Source organism: Macrobrachium nipponense, chromosome 27 (genome assembly GCF_015104395.2).
Source record: "Macrobrachium nipponense isolate FS-2020 chromosome 27, ASM1510439v2, whole genome shotgun sequence".
In the NCBI taxonomy this organism is placed as follows: domain Eukaryota; kingdom Metazoa; phylum Arthropoda; class Malacostraca; order Decapoda; family Palaemonidae; genus Macrobrachium; species Macrobrachium nipponense.
In genome coordinates, this window is record NC_087216.1 from 40,569,835 (window position 1) to 40,588,656 (window position 18,822).

General features: G+C 38.4%; 1 protein-coding gene across 1 annotated transcript in view; it reads left to right on the plus strand.

The window, feature by feature from the left end:
* LOC135201044 (pseudouridine-5'-phosphatase-like) overlaps nucleotides 1-18,822 on the plus strand; it is a gene marked incomplete in the record, with an annotated part of 208,255 nt that overhangs the window by 56,079 nt on the left and 133,354 nt on the right. Inside the window, 1 exon segment of the mRNA XM_064229892.1 lies at nucleotides 17,782-18,000. Coding sequence (XP_064085962.1) covers nucleotides 17,782-18,000 — 219 coding nt within the window.

Genomic DNA, 18,822 nt, shown 5'->3' on the forward strand with positions numbered 1-18,822 from the left:
GAATGCCATAAATTCGAAAGAAAACAAAGATCCAACAACATATATAATATACCACGTATTGAAATATTGGGAAAAAATGCCCACTCCAAAACAGTAAATTATCTCAAAGAAATAAACCTGTTTTATATGATAGAACACATCTTATAAATTCATAAAGTTATACAGTAAGCGCTGAATGGCCTTTGCTGCCCCAGTGCTTGGTGTTACACCTAAACTTTGTACAACCAACCCCTTACTTGGGGCCACAGCATTGAAACCCGTTCTCCGGCACTGATTTAGATACTGGTAACCATTCCATGTCCGACTAGTGGTTTTTTGTAGACACACAGAAGTCAGTCTCCACAATCCTTTCTGAGCGGGTGTGTGCAGCAACTCAACAAACCCGTTATGATTATATAGCCTGGTTTTGGTTGCCAGAGAGAGTTCTACGCTCATGCCTTTGATACCCAGGCTGTCAGCCATCAGGTCACATTTACCATGGGTCACGGGGTGAAGGATCCATGACCCCAAGCTATAAGCCCGGGTCCTGGCATCGTGGGTTCCATTCTCGGCCAGTGAGACAGGACTTCCATCCCTACCTTAGGATGAGTCTCCTATGTAAAGGACGGAAGGTTTGTATACTGTGTAGGAACAAATTATATTTTTGAAAGTAAAATGTATTTTTCCCAAACCATACAAACGTGGAGTCCTTTACTTGTGTGGTCGTGCCAAGCACCCACCCTCTTGATATCAGGGGTCATCATCAAAGTCCTGGCTGTAATCAAAGTGACTACTCCATGAGCCGGTGGGAAGGCGGTGCTTCCCCACCGCCGGGCAGGTAACTACCGGCCCGGTAGTTAACTACCTCATTATAAAAGAAAGTATTAGCTGGTAGTTTCAGCCAAGCTGCAATCTATCCTAAGTAATGGACTCCAGATTTGTATGGTTAGGGAAAAATATATTTTACTTTCAAAAATGTTATGTTTCTTAGCTATACAAACCTGAGGTCCTTTACACTAACTGCCCACCTCATGTCACCCCTCAATCTTCTACCTGGGCCAAAAGCTATTTGGAATGTTTACTTCCGGTCGGAGGGACTCCCAACAACTGGACCAGTAGTTAACTACCCAACTGCCTTGGTAAAAAATTCAGCGGCCGTATCCCGGCTACGCTTACGCTTAAGTAATTCCTGTAGTAAAGGACCTCGGGTTTGTATAGCTAGGAAAAATACAATTTACTTTAAAAAATTTGCTATTTATTGCGCTGTTGGCAGAAATAACTGTTATGGCTTTGGCCTAAGCTTATATGGGAACTTTCCAAACAGGCATGTCTTGTAAAGGTTTATACAAATACAAATTTCTGTACGAAACTGAAAATTTATTCACTAATTGTTACCTTAGATGTAGGACTATAGTATAGTTATTTTGTCATTTGCATTGAGGAACTTATACTGACTAAGTTAAAGACACTGAATTACTTAAATATGAATTAATCTTTCTCAGGTCTAGTGGAACCACAGAAAAACTTGGGAAGGGCACATATACTGTATTTTTTTGGAAATTCACTTAAGATTTAATGTAGTAGAATGATTATGTAGACTATAAAGTCAGCAACTACTGGTTCATCTGAAGTAGTGTAGATGACTTGTGGGTGTAGAGATGATAATCAAATAAGAATAAAGGATTAAGTAAACTGCCACCTGTTTATGAATGTCCAAAGAAAGTTGTCATTGTGAGGCAGGACTAGTGAGGAACATTAACAGTAAAAAACAACTGAAGGTTAGCTTGGAGTCTTTTCTGTAATACCTTATTGAGTAATAGATTTATGGAGAGATAAGCAGTATGCTTAGAGTACTTATGCATAAATGTTTGTTAAGTTATGGATCAATTTTAATAAGATTATGGTTTGTTGCTTCACAAGTATAGACTTAGTGTTTACATAAGATTTTGTTTGCGAATGGGAGCTGGAACAGCTGTTTAATTTTCAGGAAAGGTCGTTAGCTACCAACGAGTAGTGGAAGTCCACCCACTTGTCAGCCTGCACACTCCACTTTGCTTCAGGCCGCCATTATGTGAAGATGTCTCTGTGCTCGCTGCTTGACTTGCTGTTTGTTTCAACCTTTCTACTTTTCTTCCATTTCTGATCTCTTTCCGTGGCCTAGATCGCTTCCTCTTCCACTTCGAGTGTTGTGAACTGTGTAGAGGAAAACATTCAATAGACTGATGCTGTCTGGACACATTCAATAGAGTGATGCTGTCTGGAGGTGCTATCTCCTACCTAGCCCACCAGACACCTAACATGGAGTTAAAGGGGAGAGATGCTGTCTGGAATCGAATCACCAGTTTTATTGCAGTCTTACCGAACAATTATACAGCTGTAGGTTCCCTACGAATGGCAGACAATTGATTCAAAACTTCCGCGGTGGTGCCGCCATCGCTGATGTAGGTGACGTCATCTCCGTCCACTCGAGGGAGCTACAGGTACCGTTCAGAAGACCAAATTCAATATGGAAAACGACTCGTTCGGTGTTGGAATCCCTTCGCTAAGGGGATTGGATGGTATCCCTGGATATGCAGGACGCATAGTTCCACATCTTAATTCACCAGGACTCCAGGAAATACCTTCGGTTTGTGTTCATGGGCAAGACCTACCAGTTTCGAGCTCTTTGCTTCGGCCTCTTGACAGGACCGCAAGTATTTACGCGAGTGCTGACTCCGGTGGGGAAGTGGTTACACCTCCTGAGCATCAGTGTCACTCTACCTAGATGACTGGCTTCTCCACTCCTCTTCGGAAAGTCAGTGTATGAAGGATCTCAAGTGGACTCTTTCATTAACTCACTCGTTAGGTCTTCTTATAAACGAGGAGAAATCCCAACTAATTCCAACTCAGAGCATTCTCTATTTTGGGATAACTCTGAACTCTCGAGTTTTTCTGGCTTTTCTTTCACCAAAGAGAGCCCAGTAGTGTCTGGAAGTAGTACAGGACTTCCTGGACTGCAAGTCCTGTTCCGCCAACCATTGGACCAGTCTGTTAGGAACACTAGCTATGGTGGAACAGTTTGTCAAACTCGGAAGGCTGCACATGAGGCCCCTACAATTCTTCCTGAAGGCATCATGGTGCAGGAAGACCCAAGGGGACTCAACAGTATTCTCGATTTCAGACAAAATCAAAGAGGACTTAGCGTGGTGGCTTTCAAAACCAAGACTGGTAGAGGGTCTTTTGCTTCGTCCGCTCCACCCAACTCTTCAGTTCTTTTCAGACGCCTCTGATGCAGGTTGGGGAGCCCTGTTGGTGAAGAATGAAGCATTGGGAATGGTCGGAAACTCAACACTATCTTCATATCAACGTGAGGGAGCTATTAGCAGTGTACCTGGGACTTCAGGCGTTCTCTCATCTCGTGACGGGACAGGTGGTAGCAGTTCACAGAGACAACTCCACAGCACTTTCCTACATCAGGAAACAAGGGGGAATGCGCTCCTTCACCCTCTACAACCTTGCAAAAGATCTTCTGTGGGCAGAAAAATTTCAAGTTTCGTTGATCCCTCGATTTGTTCAAGGGAAAATGAACGTGTTGGCGGATGAACTAAGTCGACGTCACCAAGTACTGCCGTTGGAATGGACTCTCGATGCGAAGGTCTGCCTAGACCTATGGAAACTTTGGGGAAAGCCGATGATAGACCTATTTGCAACTTCGAGGAACAACCGGCTTCCGCTGTTTTGCTCTCCAGTCCCGAACCCTCTTGCATGGTCAGTTGATGCAATGTTACTAGACTGGTCGGGCCTGGAAGTGTACGCCTTTCCCCCGTTCGGCCTAATAAGACAGGTGTTGAGCAAAGTGTCATTTCACAAAAAAGTTTCTCTGACACTAGTCGCTCTGTTCTGGCCAAGGAAGGAATGGTTCCCAGATCCCCTTGACTTGCTCTTAGATTTCCCGAGGCTTCTTCCGTTAAAGAGATGTCTACTCAGACAACCGCACTTCACAAGATTCCACCAAGGATTATCCGCTCTGGCACTGACAGGATTCAGACTGTCAGGAGTCTCGTCAGAGCGAAAGGTTTTTCGAGACGGGCTGCAAAAGGTATTGCGAACTGCAGAATAGATTCTTGTAACAGACTATACTATACCAGTCTAAATGGGGAGTGTTTCGAAAATGGTGTAAAAAAACGAAAGTCTCTTCTTCTGAAACATCTGTGAACGAAATAGCATATTTCCTTCTATTCTTAAGGGACATTAAGCATTTAGCGCCTTCGACTATTAGGGGATACAGAGATGCTGGCTTCAGTTTTTAAACAGAGGACTAGACCTATCCACGAATAGTGATCTTTCCGATGAAATTAAATCGTTCGAGACTCCCAAATCATCAAAGGGCTCAATAGCAGGGAATCACGATATAGTTCTTAAATGGCTTTCGGGTCCTCCTTTTTAGCTGCTACTTTCTTCGTCTATAAGGAATTTCACCAAGAAGACATTATTTTTAGTTGCATTAGCATCAGCTAGATGAGTTAGCGAGCTACACGTGATGGACAAAAAGGTGGGATTTTCTCAAGGCGACGTAGTTTGCTCAGTGGAGATCAATTTTCTCATGAAAAATGAGAACCCTTCTAATCCTTGGCCACGTAACTTCGTTCTCAAGAACCTGACAGACTTGATAGGCCAGGAAGAAGAAGAACAACTCTTATGTCCCGTGCGGGCATTAAGATAATACCTCCGCAGAAAGGAGAAAATTAGAGGTCAATCGAATCGTTTGAGGTGCTCTGTTAAAAATCCCTTTCGCCCTCTCTCAAAAAACGCTATCACCTTTTTTCTGAGAGAATTATTTGTCGAAGCGCACACACAAGCTAACGACGCAGTGTTTCCTTTACTGAGAGTGGAAGCGCACGAGGTTCGAGCGGTACCGACTTCCCTCGTTTTTCGACACAACTTGTCGCTATCCGCTATCCTCCAAAGTACATTTTGGAGGTCTAAATCTGTGTTCGCTATGTATTATTTGAAAGAAATCAAGAGTGTTCAAAGATTGTAAGTCTCTCGGTCCACTTCGTTCACGAAGATTTCGTTCGTTAATGTAAATTCGTGTTAGTGATTTCGCTTTCGTTGTACTGTAAGTTACTTTATCGTGCTGTATGGGTCCCAAGAATGTTGCTGAAGTTCACGGAAAGAAGAGGATGCTTTCTATGGAGATGAAGAAGGAGATAATCAAGAAGTGTTAATGTTTTCTGCCATTTTTAAAGTGTTTTGTAAAGTTTATTGTTAATGTTTTCTGCCATTTTTTTTATGTGTTTCGTAAAGTTAAGTGTTCATGTTTTCTGCCGTTTGTCCTCCTCCTCTGTCGCCACTTTCTGACATTGCCTCACTCGAAAGGTTCCACATTTTACTACATACGTACGTACATGTACGTGCAGTATTTCTTGTACCCTGTACACTAATACACTTTATTTACAGGTACAGTAACGGTTAGGTTATGTATTGAATGGTCCTCTCCCTTTACAAAGTGGCCAAGAATCTCCTTTGGGTGGATCGGAACCAGACAAAGTTGATCCCTCACTTTCTCCAGGGGAGGATGAACGTCCTGGCAGATGAACTGAGTTGCTCACATCAAGTGGTTCCGATGGAGTGGACTCTGGAAGAAGAAATTTGCCTGGATCTGTGGAGGCTGTGGGGAAAGCCTTCAATAGATCTATTTGCTATGCCACGGAACAGTCATCTTCCCCTCCTCTGCACTCCCGTTCCAGATCCCGTAGCATGGAAGACAGGAACAGGATGGGCCTTGACGTTTTTGCCCTTCTGCTATTTGGCATGATCAGAGAGGTGATAAACAAGTTCTCGTCTCACCTCAACATTTCCATGACACTGATAGCTCCTTTTTGGCCCAGGAAATAGTGGTTTCTGGACCACCTTCATCTCTTTGTGGGGTTCTCAAGACTTGCCACAAAGATGATCACTGCTCAGACAGCTCCACTTCCTCAGATATCATCAACGATTGTCTGCCCTGGCCCTGACAGGATTTAAACTATCAGGAGCCTCCTCAGACCGAAGGGATTTTCGAGAAAAGCTGCAGACAATATTGCTAGAAGCAAAACAATCTCTTCTAGCAAACTCTATCAGTCAAAATGGTCTGTTTTCATAGGATGGTGCAAAGAAAATCACGTCTCTTTTTCTGAGACAACTGTAATGCAGCTGGCAGACTTTTTGTTAAGGAATACCAGGAACCTAATGTCAACTACTATTAAAGGATATAGGTCTATGCTTAGTTCAGTCTTTAGATACAGAGGGGTAGCCCTTTCAAATAACTAAGATTTAACTGACCTAATTCGTTCCTTTGACATGTCGAGAGTCACAAGTCCTCATATAGTGGCATGGTACTTACATGTGGTTCTTAAATGGCTCTCGACCTCTGCTTTCGATCCTTTGCACTCAATCTTGCTGAGGAAACTAATACAAAAGACACTTCTCATAGTAGCATTGGTAACAGCTAAACATTTAATTGAGATTTAGGTGATGGATAAGAGAATAAGGTTCAATCATGGAGATGCAGTATGATCTTTTTCTCTTGTCCTTTCTCACCAAGAATTAGAATCAGCCTCGATCGTTCATTATGAAGGATCTGATTGATATCCTCGGGCCAGAGGAAGAAGAGAGGCTCCTGTGTCCAATAAGGGCTCTTCAGTATTATATTAGGAGAACCAAGAAGATTAGAGGACCATCAAGCAATCTTTGGTGCTTGGTTAAGAATCCATTACGTCCTCTCTCCAAGAATGCCCTTTCCTTCTTGACAAGCCTTATCTCTGAAGCACATTTTTAGGTTCAGGAAGACTCTCTTCCTCTTTTGAAAGTCAAATTGCATGAGGTTCAAACAGTAGCCACTTTGTTAGCCTTCCGCCACAGTATGTCTTTGGCTTCAATTCTGCTGTTGACCATCTGGAAGTCAAAGTCATTCTTCGCCTCACATTTTCTAAAGGACATCAGAACAATATTTGAAAGTTGTTATACTTTTAGGACCTATCGCCTTGTCTGGCATGGTATTAGAAGAAGCATAGGGGGCTGTCTGTCCCCTATACCATCTTCTCACATTGGGTAAAAAAGGTGTTGAGTTTTTTGGGAAGCCTGGGGGTACAACGTACCCGGAGTAGCCTCCAGTTCTTATTTTAGTGGATGGTATTGTGGTTTTTTAATCTAGTGTAGGTGTCGGTGTTGTTTTTTCTAGTTTTTGCGCCCAGGGCAAGGGCAATGTTGTTTGTTTTCTCATTTCATTGGTGCACTGCCATGAAACTATCCCCACTAAGTAGAAGCTACTCATGGCCAATACTGATAAGTCTTCTACAACTTGAGAGAGCACCAACCAGAGGCAGTAATAACCTGCAGCTGCTCTCTTGGAGGTTAGTTACAATAAGCATTCATGCAGTGATTTATTTCAAAGCCATTATCTTTTCTATAATGTTTTGGAGTAGTTAGTCCATGACTCCCACCTCCTTTTAATGTGGAATCAGCTATGTAACTGCTTGGTAAGTTACTTGTGTAATAATGACATTTTTATGATAAAACTAGGTTTTACACAATATACTTACCAAGCAGTTACATAATCAATGTCGTCCCTCCTCCCCACAGATGGATGTGTTTTTGGAGGAAAATGAATTTGGAGGTTCTGTTAAATTGTACCTGGCTATCCTGAAAGTGGGCGGGTCCCGTTCACCTATGCTAGTAATGGCAGCACCACCACAAAATTTGAATATTGGACTGCCAAGGTAGGAAGCTTTCAGCTATGTAACTGCTTGGAAAGTGTATTGTGTAAAACAGGTTTATCATAAAAATTTCATATTTGAGATGATAATTTTTTTTAGTATTTATTAGTTGTCACTTAATAAATGATTATTCCTCCAATTATTGAGACAGATACAGAAATTCTTTACCGGAAAGTTGCTGAACAAGTGGCATCTGAATATGGAAAGACGTACACAACAGAAATGCACATTGAATGCATGGGGTTTACGGCAGAGGAGGATGCCCAGTATAATATTGAAACTCTTTCACTGCCTTTAGATGTTGACAAGTATTTGGCAAAAGTCAAGTCTGGCTATAAGCAAGTTATGGCAGAGGCTTGTTTGTTACCAGGTATATTTTTATCATCTTTACAGTGTTTTTTTTAATGCTTTGAAATGTACTGGGAGGGAAGTTTTTTCTTTTCTATTGCTGCTGTTGGTGTTAGTTGCACATACCCATAATTAAAGTTGTATTGAATTCCATATCTTGGGAGAGAATAAAGGCATCTGAAGATTACAGGTATCCACAAAATAAATGTGGGCTATGGTAAGTGTTAAATAACTGCTGGAGAGGAAGGAGGATACTTTCCTTAGAGATCTATGACTGGAATACAGTAGTTTAAGGAAATGAGATACCAAAACTAATTTACTTGAAAAGAGTGTTTTTCTATAGAATAGGTAAATAAATGGCCCTTGAATAGACATATGGCCTGCCTCCTGTCAGGAAGGGGACAATGCAAAGTTACATCCACATATGGAATAGTCAAAAGGGCAGTTTATAAGGACTGTAATGTTAATGGATGAGAGAAATTTGTTTTTTAAATGAAAAAAAATTGAGTGAATGAGTTTTAAGATTAATAAAACTCCTATTGGAAGTGTTAAACTCAAGTAAAAATTGTATGTATCCCACTTTTGTATGTGTACTTAGAATCAGCTTTGAATACACAGATTGGAACAAGTGTAGATACACACACTACAGGGCAAACAAAAGGGAATGCCTTGGAAGCAATGAAGACGTAGGTGGACAGTTGGATTATGGCAAAAGTGTATACGAGAGTTTTGAGATAAGTTACAGAAATCTGAATGAAATCCCCCAGTGGGTCAAAATTTATTGTTACCTTTCTGTAGTCGGTTTCTTGAGAAGCTTAAATATGGAGAAGTTTTAAAAGGTTTTTGTTATCTGTTAAAGAATATTATATATCACAATACAAAGTAGGTTTTATATCAGATTGGTAGCTCTGAAATATACAGCTTTTTAATACTTACTAGCTTTTCATCTTCTTTAGTGAAGTTCAATAATTGTCATGTATCCTTTGCTAGTATGTACTGTAGTACTTGTATTTGAAGATTGACTTCCTTTGTTTACAGATGTTGAACGTTTCAAGAGTATGCTAATTAAAATTGTAAGCTTTCTCTTGTTTTAAAGACGTTTAAAGAAGGCCCTGTTTTAACTGTTAACATAACCAGCTTGTAAAAATTGGGTTGGGAACTAGTCGTTATCCATTGCTTCAGTAAGGAGGAAAGATGGAATACTTTAGGGGAATAAAAAGGCCAATACTATGTACTAATTGTAGCTTTGTACCTTGAAGAGTCCTGATTAATGTGGTGTCTTTCATTGCATCATATAATGACTGAGGGAAAAGATATAAGGTTAGCTTTTGTTTTTAGTTACCAATACTAGTGGAAACTGAAATTCGGTGTAGTAAAAAATTTGTTCACGATCTGGAAGGACTTTGATGGTAACCATATTGTACAATGAAATTCTAAAATTGTGAAAGTTTTGACTTATTTGCAAAATGGCATGCAATTCTCTCTCTCTCTCTCTCTCTCTCTCTCTCTCTCTCTCTCTCTCTCGCTCTCTCTCTCTCTCCTCTCTCTCCTCTCTCTCTTCTCTCTTCTCTCTCTTGTCCTTCTCTCTCTCTCTCTCTCTCTCTCTCTCTCTCTCTCTCTCTTTTTTCAATATGTAGGTTTTGAGGAAATATTTTACATGGTTTGGTCTCACATTTTGGTCATAGTTAAGTTTATTAATATCATTTATGAACATTCACAACAGATACTGAGCGTATTTATATGGAAGTTACACAGTCTATATGCTCTCAGTATGATAAAGAGTATACGTGGGAGATCAAGTCTAAATGTATGGGAATGAAAGGACCTCTAGTTGCTAAACATATAATTGACTCCCTTAGTCTTCCATTAAGGGTGGAGGAATATTCAAAAAAAGTGGCAGAACTTTCAAAGACAGCATTCCAGAATGCAGATCTCTTACCAGGTATTACATTTGATTTATATTGCATGAAAGATGTGAAAACTTTCCCTATTACTTTTGTTTGTAGTCAAGGCTTTGCTGCTAGTATGAATATCTCTTTGCTATGTAATGTTGGGTCTTTCTAATATAATATTATTTCCAATGTTGTTGGGCAAACTGTATTTGTTTTTGCTTAAACCTAAACTAATTACTTTAGATATAAAAAAGATGGTTTGAAGGTCATTGGTGTTCTGAGCCTGTTGCAAGTTTGGTACAGTAGAAGATTTTTTATGACTAAGTTAATGTTGATTTCTGTAGAAATATTAACTTTTGAGAAGGAAGGATCTTTTAGTATTTGAATCTCTCAACCTTGGCAGAGGTTTGTGTCTTTCTACACTCTTCATTTGAACTAAATTTTTTATGTACAGGCAGTCCCCGGTTATCGGCAATTTGGTTTTATGGTGCTTGTTTAGCGCCAAAAATTGGCAATTTTTGGTGCCATAATCCATTGATTTCCAGTTATCGGTGCTGATAATAGAGTTATGGCACCAATTCATGTCTAACAGAGGCTCCATTTGCAGGTTATTGGTGCCAAAATCCGGTTATTAGCGCCAACATCCAGTTATCAGCACCATAAGCTCCTTAAATTGCAGATTTTTGGGTATCAGCAATATTTGCCTATAATCAAGCCATCGGAATGGAACCCCCACCAATTACTGGGAACTGCATGTATTTGCTTATATGATTTCAGGATGTCTGCTGCTATTTACAACAGCTGGATCCTCAGGTGCTATATGGAGTGGGGACCATATAGTAATCAGTGTTCAGACTTGGCTGTTTGCTAGGGCCATTGGGTTCAGTTCCTTTGCTCGAAAGTATATTCTACAGGCAGTCCCCGGTTATTGCTGGAAGTTCCATTTCGACAGTGATATAATACGCGAAAATTGCCAATAACCAGTGCCTCTGTTAGGTATGTATCAGTGCCAATACAAGCAGTCCCCAGTTATGTTGTTGTTGTTTAAGATGAAGCCAGCCTTGTGCTGGCACAGGTTTTTGCTCCTGTAGCATCCCATAACTGGATGATCTGTAAAATTTCAAAAGTCCTTTTGATGGTTAGTTGTTGAAGTGAAAGAGGATGATAGGCAGGTTTACAACCCCTTTGAACCTTATGGTACCCATCAGTAGGAGAGAAAGTTTTATATATTACTGAATAAATAGTGTTGCTCTACGAAAAAAAAACGAATTAAGTATGTAGTAATAATTTTAGAGGTACAGTGCATAGAAAAAATCCTCAGATTAGTGAAAGTTCCCCAGTGAAAAAGTGAATAATGTGTTTCACAAAAATCCGTGACAAAGTGGACCATGGAAATGTGAAACGCTTAAAACCAGGGCACACTGATAAAAGTGTCATTAGTAATGCTATACTCGCATAAATGTGTACTAAAGCCATAAACAGCCGAATGAGAAACAGCTGTTTTGCCATTTCAGCTATTGTATGATAATAAACAACGACCATAGTTATGTTACAAATGACATTAACCCTCACAGTCTGGTCTAAATGTATAGTAATATGTATACCCCTAGATTGGGCTAAATTTAAGGATGCCTAATTAAAAAAAAACTCTTCGAGAAAAAAAATTTGAAAATTTTTCTGTACCTTCAATGGAAAGTTGAAAGGGAATATGTACAGTCGGCCTCCCATATTTCCAGGTGGGTAGAACCAACCAGTTGGTTCAGAGAGTACCCTGTTTCCTCCCATCAGTGGGTAAGCATTGTATGTGAAGAACGAAGGTTTATTTGTGTAGAAACAAATAGCAAATTATAAAGGTAATTTGTATTTTTCTAACATACAAACCTGAACTTCTTTATATTAACAACTGACCTCAGCCACCCTTTGCTCTGGTACCTGGGCCGTAAGGCAAAGAGGAGTGCAAACTGATAGTTGGACAGGCTTTCCCCTACCTGTTAATAATTAACGACCATGTCTGAAAATTAAATGGCTGTTCCAGTTCACATTTGCAAACTAAAACCTATGTAAAGAACTGCAGGTTTGTGTGTTATGAGAATTACAATTAATTGTAAAATTATGCATTTAGTATATTTATTTTTTGTATCTTATTGTCTTTCCTTCGTATTGCCACTAGTGGGGAGTATTTGAGATTTACTGTCCATAGTCATAGTGGTAGTAGGTCATGTAGGAAGCCCTCTGCTTTTTGAACAAAGGTATTGATCGATTGTGGAGAACCACCTGCCCAGTTTGTAAAGCAATGGTTTGGAACAATATGAGCAAAGAAATATTTCTGTTAGTTGAAAGAGAAATGGCTCCAAATCAGATGACCATAGGATTTCCTTGTTTCTGAAGAGGCAATAGGTCCATTTCTAGAGGAGCTGCCCTGAGGAAAGCTTGCCATGTTTTCTGGACTTATGTACCCAAGTATTGCACATCCAGTAGTTTTGATGTAAACCAAGAAAAAGTAGAACGGCAGTGAATAGTGAAAGTAAAGATGATGGATAGTATGCATATGCATGGAAGGTAGAGGAGCAGGCAAGGAAGGCTAGGATCTGAGAGTGGGGCCATGACTGGTCCTAATTCCAGAGGGAAAAGGAAACATTCTTCTAGACTGTAGCTATTAGAAAATTGAGCATAGTAAGCCTTTCAAAACTGATTACAGGCATGGGTATATTCAGAGGACAATTTCCATCAGGGGTGATGCAGCAGTGCAGGCATGATTCAAGTTGATACCACCATTTTACCTAATGGTGCAGGGAGCTATGCATGTTTGTATCAGAAGTCAGCAAATTGGGAGTCACATCCTGTTATGAGAAGCCAGAGGGAATTCAGGGCTTGATAGGGAAAGTGAGTCAGTAGTCATAGGGGAAGATCTCTTCATTGCTGGTAGTGTGAGGGGAAGACACCAGTGCTGAATTGAAGGAGAAATCTAGAAAAAAATTTGAGGTTATCATCAACTTTCTCTCCCAGTTAAAGATGATAGACATGAACAGTATTAGTGAAACAAAAGGGGTCCTCTTATTCTATTGACAAACCAAGAGTTAAGGCAAAAGAAGATAGTATAGAAAATGTGCCCAAATACATCTGTAATAGTACATATTAGTTATCCTTAGCTATTTAAATTGTATTAGCTATCCTTAACTATGGAAAGTAGCTGTTATCCTTTGTAAATATTTTGACAGTACAAGAGTTGTATTGAATGGTGGCAGCATTTTATAATGAAACATAGAACCTTAGTACTTACATTGAAGATTTATATCCTTGGTATAAAATACTGAGAATAACAGTCATAGTGACTGAAGTGTGGAGCAGATAATCCAGTGATTTTTTTTAATAGCCGATTAGAGTAAGTATTATTTCAGTGATCTGCAGTATTGGGAAGCACTTGATGAATCATTTCTCAGACATATACTGTTAAACTCTTGCAAAAGTGTATGACAATTTGACATTTTATACCTTCAGTTTTTTCTTTGCCATTGTCTTACCTATTACTGATATTTTTAAGTTGCATTTATGACAAAGGACACTTTCCACTCACTCACCACTTGACAGCAATCAAGAACTCCCAGTGAACTAGTCATTTATTGTGTGAAGAAGTCTTATTACCTATAAATCATTATTATGCTTATGTATATCAATGATTTGTTTGGTTCAAATTGCAGAAGGGCTTTTGTTTTCAAGTATGGTACAGTATGTAGTTATCATAAAAACCATCTTTCTATATTATTGAAGATATTTGTGCAGTACAATAAGCTTACTAAGGAAGGTACAGGTTGGGGGTAGAACTTTGGTGTCTTTGGTGTTTTTTTTTTTTTTTATCTGAGTTGAGTATATTTGGTATGATTAGAAACATCACTAATTTGTGCATCAGAGAAATCAGGGACTACTGTACTATGAAGGGAGTAAATGCTCATATGTTATGAGTTTCAGTAAGGTTTTCTTTAACTAAGTCCCTGTGATATATCCCTTGAAAAGAACATGGAAAGAGAGCTATAGTGTATTGCATAGTGTTAGAGGGAAAATTAATGTTAAAAAAGTGGATGTATGAAACTTTTGGGATGTTCTGGATACCTCTGATCTTCTTGCACAGTAAATCAGTGAATAAAGAAGAGTGTTAAACTAACATTATTGCATTCTTATATGAAGACGGTTATTACAAAGTAATGAACCAAACAAAAATTCAGCTTATTTTGAAAAAATATTGTTATATTGTTGGTATTTTGTGATTAATACAAACTATCCAACCAAATAAAAATTTGGGTTATTTTGATAAAATATTGCAAGTGTTGGTATTTTGTGATTAATAGAAACTATCCAACCAAACTAAAATCCAGGTTATTTTGGAAACATATCAGTAGATTGGTGTTTTGTGTGTCTTGTAGTGCATATAAACAAATTTAACTTTAGTTTAGTTTTGAGAATTACAACCTGAATTTAGATTTTTTATATAATACTGTAATATGTAGTACTAACTTTTTATCATAGAAACTCATTAGCTTTATCTCAGGGAGTCATCAGCAAAAGATAATCAAATACTTTATAGAAAAGTAATTTTTCCTCTTTATTACATGTGTATTTTATTTGAGTATTTTTTTCAGGTTTGCTTACATTGTAATTGGTATGATATTGGTAAGCTGTACTTGATTTAGAAGAGGAAAAGTGTTTAGGAAAGGTTTTTAGTTGAACAATGATGATAATACAATCTTGTTTGGCACTATAACAGACACAGAGAGGTTGTATACAGAAGCTACACAAGTCATCTGCTCTGAGTATGGCAAACAGTATACTTGGGAAATTAAGGTGCAATGCATGGGAATGAAAGGTCATATGTCTGCCCAGCACATAATAGATTCCCTTGGTCTTCCTCTGACGGTTGATGAGTACTTAAAGAAAATAGTTGAACAGTATGATACTTTGTTCCCGACAGCTAAGTTACTGCCAGGTATTTTTTTAGGAACTTAAGTCATTTGTTAGTTGCACAGCCCTTAAGCCAGATTAGTTTATGCTTGCTTCTTTTGTCTTTGTGGTTTGGTTCTCTTTTCCTAACATATTGTGTTCTTATCATCATCATTTATTGTCTAATGTAACATTTACTAAAGGTACTTTGAATCTTGAATTTAAATTGCTTGTGCTTGGTATTCCAAGTTGCCTGCTATTGAATTTGAGCTGTATTTTAGAGCCACCAGATAAGAAGACCTGTGAAGTTAAAAATTCCATTTTAGATTATGACACGAGATGATAAATGGCAACACAATGCATGGAGTGGTTGATAGCAAGGAAACTAGATTATCTCAGAGGCTAATAAAAAGGGAGACAGCTGAAGACACTGTTGAAGTCATAAAGTCAATTGCTAGTCTACAAAACAGCCATAGCCATTAGTAGGATGAATTTACGTACCAAAGGAATATTCATTAGATGGAAGTGATAATAAGTACACTGAGTAAAAGATTTTAGTAGACTCCTTGAACTAATTCAGTTATTCATCTAAAAACCCCTGTACGGTATAGTGCCCATCAGTGGACCTTACTCTGTGCACTGTAAGCATACGTACTTAGGGTTCTTTGCAGCATCCCTTTGGCCCCTAGCTGCAACCCTTTTCCTTCCCTTTACTGTACCTCCATTCATATTCTTTCTTCCATCTTGCTGTTGACTTTCTCTTAATAATTGCTGCATATTGCAAGTGCAAGGTGTTCCATCTGTTGCAGATTTAAAGCATTTCTACTCTTGATTTCCCTTGCAGTGCTGCTGACCTCATAGGTTCTAGCACTAGACCTTTTGCCTAAAGTTTATATTTTATTCTGTACATCTGAAAAAAATACAGAAAGCCTTTGCATTGAATGATTAACAAAAACAGTAAATATGCTGGAATGAAATACACCCTGTATGATAAAATGATAAAATTATTGAAAATAGAGAAGAGTATCTGATACAAGCAAGAGACTTGCAGATTTAGTCATGTAAAAGTAGAAAATACAAGAACTATATCATTAAGAAGAAAAATTAATAAATCACAGAATAATAATGAGCCAAGTGATGATTTTTAGTGATTGGAATAATATAGTCGGCTAGGTACACCAACAATTGTTTTCTTGGATCATACCCAGATGTGTAAATGCAAAATAGTTTTATCAAATCATTGATCAGCATCATATGGAAGTGACAGATAAGTATTTTAAAACAACACTTGGAAGTGGAAGGGTCAAGCCTTATGACTGGATAATAATAACTGATGATACAGAAGATAGTTTACAGTGCTTTTATGTAATCTGAAGCATTTGAAATTATGAGTTGTATAAAATATATTTTGTGGTTTGTCTAAGAAGATGCATTTTCATATTGCTGTCCGTAATGTCAGCTACTATTATATGCTTCCTAGATGTAGAATGTAACTGTAGAAACTTGCGGAACCTTTCTCACATCATTCATAGGTCCCATCAGGAGTAAAGACCATAGATACAGTAATATGATGTTGGATTGTGTAGCGCCTCAGTGGTGTGGTTGGTATGGTATTAGCGTCCCACCTCGGTGGTCACGTGTTCGATTCTCGGCCATTCCATTGAGGAATGAGAGATGTGTATTTCTGGTAATAGAAGTTCACTCTTGACGTGGTTCGGAAGTCACGTAAAGTTGTTGGTCCCATTGCTGAATAACCACTAGTTCCATGCAACGTAAAAGCACCATATAAACAATCAAACAAACAATGTTGGATTGTCATTGAACTTGGTTGATGATCATTCTCTTGTATATGCTTTACTTGTAGTGTTATATACTGCCTTAATATCTCTCAGGTAGGAGAAGGGTGAAGTTTTGAAAGTGCTGATCCTGTGCTGGAATGACCACTGGTGCAGACCAGAGGTTACAGAAGCAGATAGCCAGGTATTACTTCTCCAGACCCAGTAATCCTGTATTTTCCATAGTCATCTTTTAGGATTAATAGTCATTGGCGTCTTTCTTTTTCTCGCTTTGGTTATGCTTGATATGGAGGTCATGGATATCTCACAGCAAGGAACTAGTTGATATGACAAAATGCTTGTCAGCCTCTGTTCAGTAGGTTGGTTTATGGTATAGTTTGTTAAACGTACTAGCTGGGTTTAGGTTGAGTCACTAATCAGTTGTTTGAAGTCAGAATTTTGCTAATAGGTAATTGGGTAATGTTTTTATGGGGAACAAGTGAAAGGGGTTATATTTTTAATTCTGGAGGTGTTACTTATCATGATGAACAAATGGTTTTGTTTATTGTGTACTTGACTGCCCTATTCACCATTTTTTTTTATCTTTCCCGTATTAGTCCTAATTTTGTTATGTTATTTGTGCTAGAGAGTTGAAAGTAATAAGTCATACTGAAACTGTGTAGACACTGGTATTCACATGTTCTAGTATTTGTTTACATTGAGTTCTTTTTAGGACTGGAGTCAGTTGTTAGGCTTGCCTTTAGAGTTTGGCTAATGGAGAATTGTTAGAATTTTTTTATCTTTTACAAATTAGTCACTTCAAGTGTAATTTTTGTCTAGGACATTAGATCACTCACCTGATTTAAGGATGTTCTTATCTGACAGTCAAGCAAATTTTCATATTTTCTAAAGCTTATATCAGAAGTTTGTTAGGTAATATGTATGTTGTCTCAGGAGCTATTTTAGTCTGTCACTCTTTAGGTATGCTTGAGTGAAAGAAATTACTTTTTTCCATAGAACAATAAACATCTTAGTAATTTCTTGGGATGCTGTCTGTTGGTAAATTTATGGAAACTCTTGGAACAGGAAATGATGTATTCTGTTTATTATATTTTTCAGACACTGAAAAACTGTACACAGCATCAACTCAAGCTGTTATAGATCCTTTTGGAAAAGCATACACTTGGGAAATAAAATGTCCCTTGATGGGAAGGGTGGGTATAGAACTTGCAGAGGCTATTGTGAAATCTCTGGATTTACCCTTATCTCCACAGGAGTACTTATCCCGCGTTGAAAAACAGTATGCACATTTCTTCCCACAGGCTAACCTTTTGCCAGGTAGGATTAGGCAGACCCATTGACTAACTGTTGTGCTTTTATGTGGGTTTCTTTGTGTTAGTTTTTACAAAGTGTGTTTTAAATTCGGATATTCTAATAGCTTGTCTCTGACTTACTTGTCAAGAATATTTTGCATTATGGCTTTGATTTCAATAATGGTTAACAGCATAAGATAGTTTTGTTGGTTTGTCTAACATGCCATTTATGGTTTTTATACATTTTCGTGGTTTCTCTCTCATATTTCAAAATTCCAATAGGAACAGAAGTTGTCAAGAAGTCCAAACTCTATATTATTTGAAATACAGTCAAACCTCAGTTTTCGTACACCTCTCTTTCTGTACGTTTCAGTTTTCTTAGACTTTTTCTACAAAATTTTGTCTCTGTTAAGCCCGCCACTAATGTTCAGTTATACCTGCACAGTTATAACTGCGCAGTCGGACTGTGCAGGCAAATATTCGCCACTAACAATACAGGCCGTTTCCTCAGTCCTCCGTAGCATCCATGGCGTCAACACACGAAGCTCTGGCTGTAATTGACTTGCTGACATCATTAAAAGAAAAAAAAATCTCATAAACATCGAGTAAGACATCCAGTGAAAGAGCGGTTGATAAAAACGAATTAAATAGTACTCCAGTGTGAATTTGTTAAGAGTTTGAATTTGGACCCAAGGACTTTCATAATGTTTATTGAATATTTTATGGATGAAGGAAGAGTTCCATGGAAAGATGATTAAGTTCGTAATCGTTTGCTTTCGTTTCAAAGTTGACACATTTAAGCCTAATATTTTTTCTATTTCATTAAAAGGGTTAATACTGATTTGTT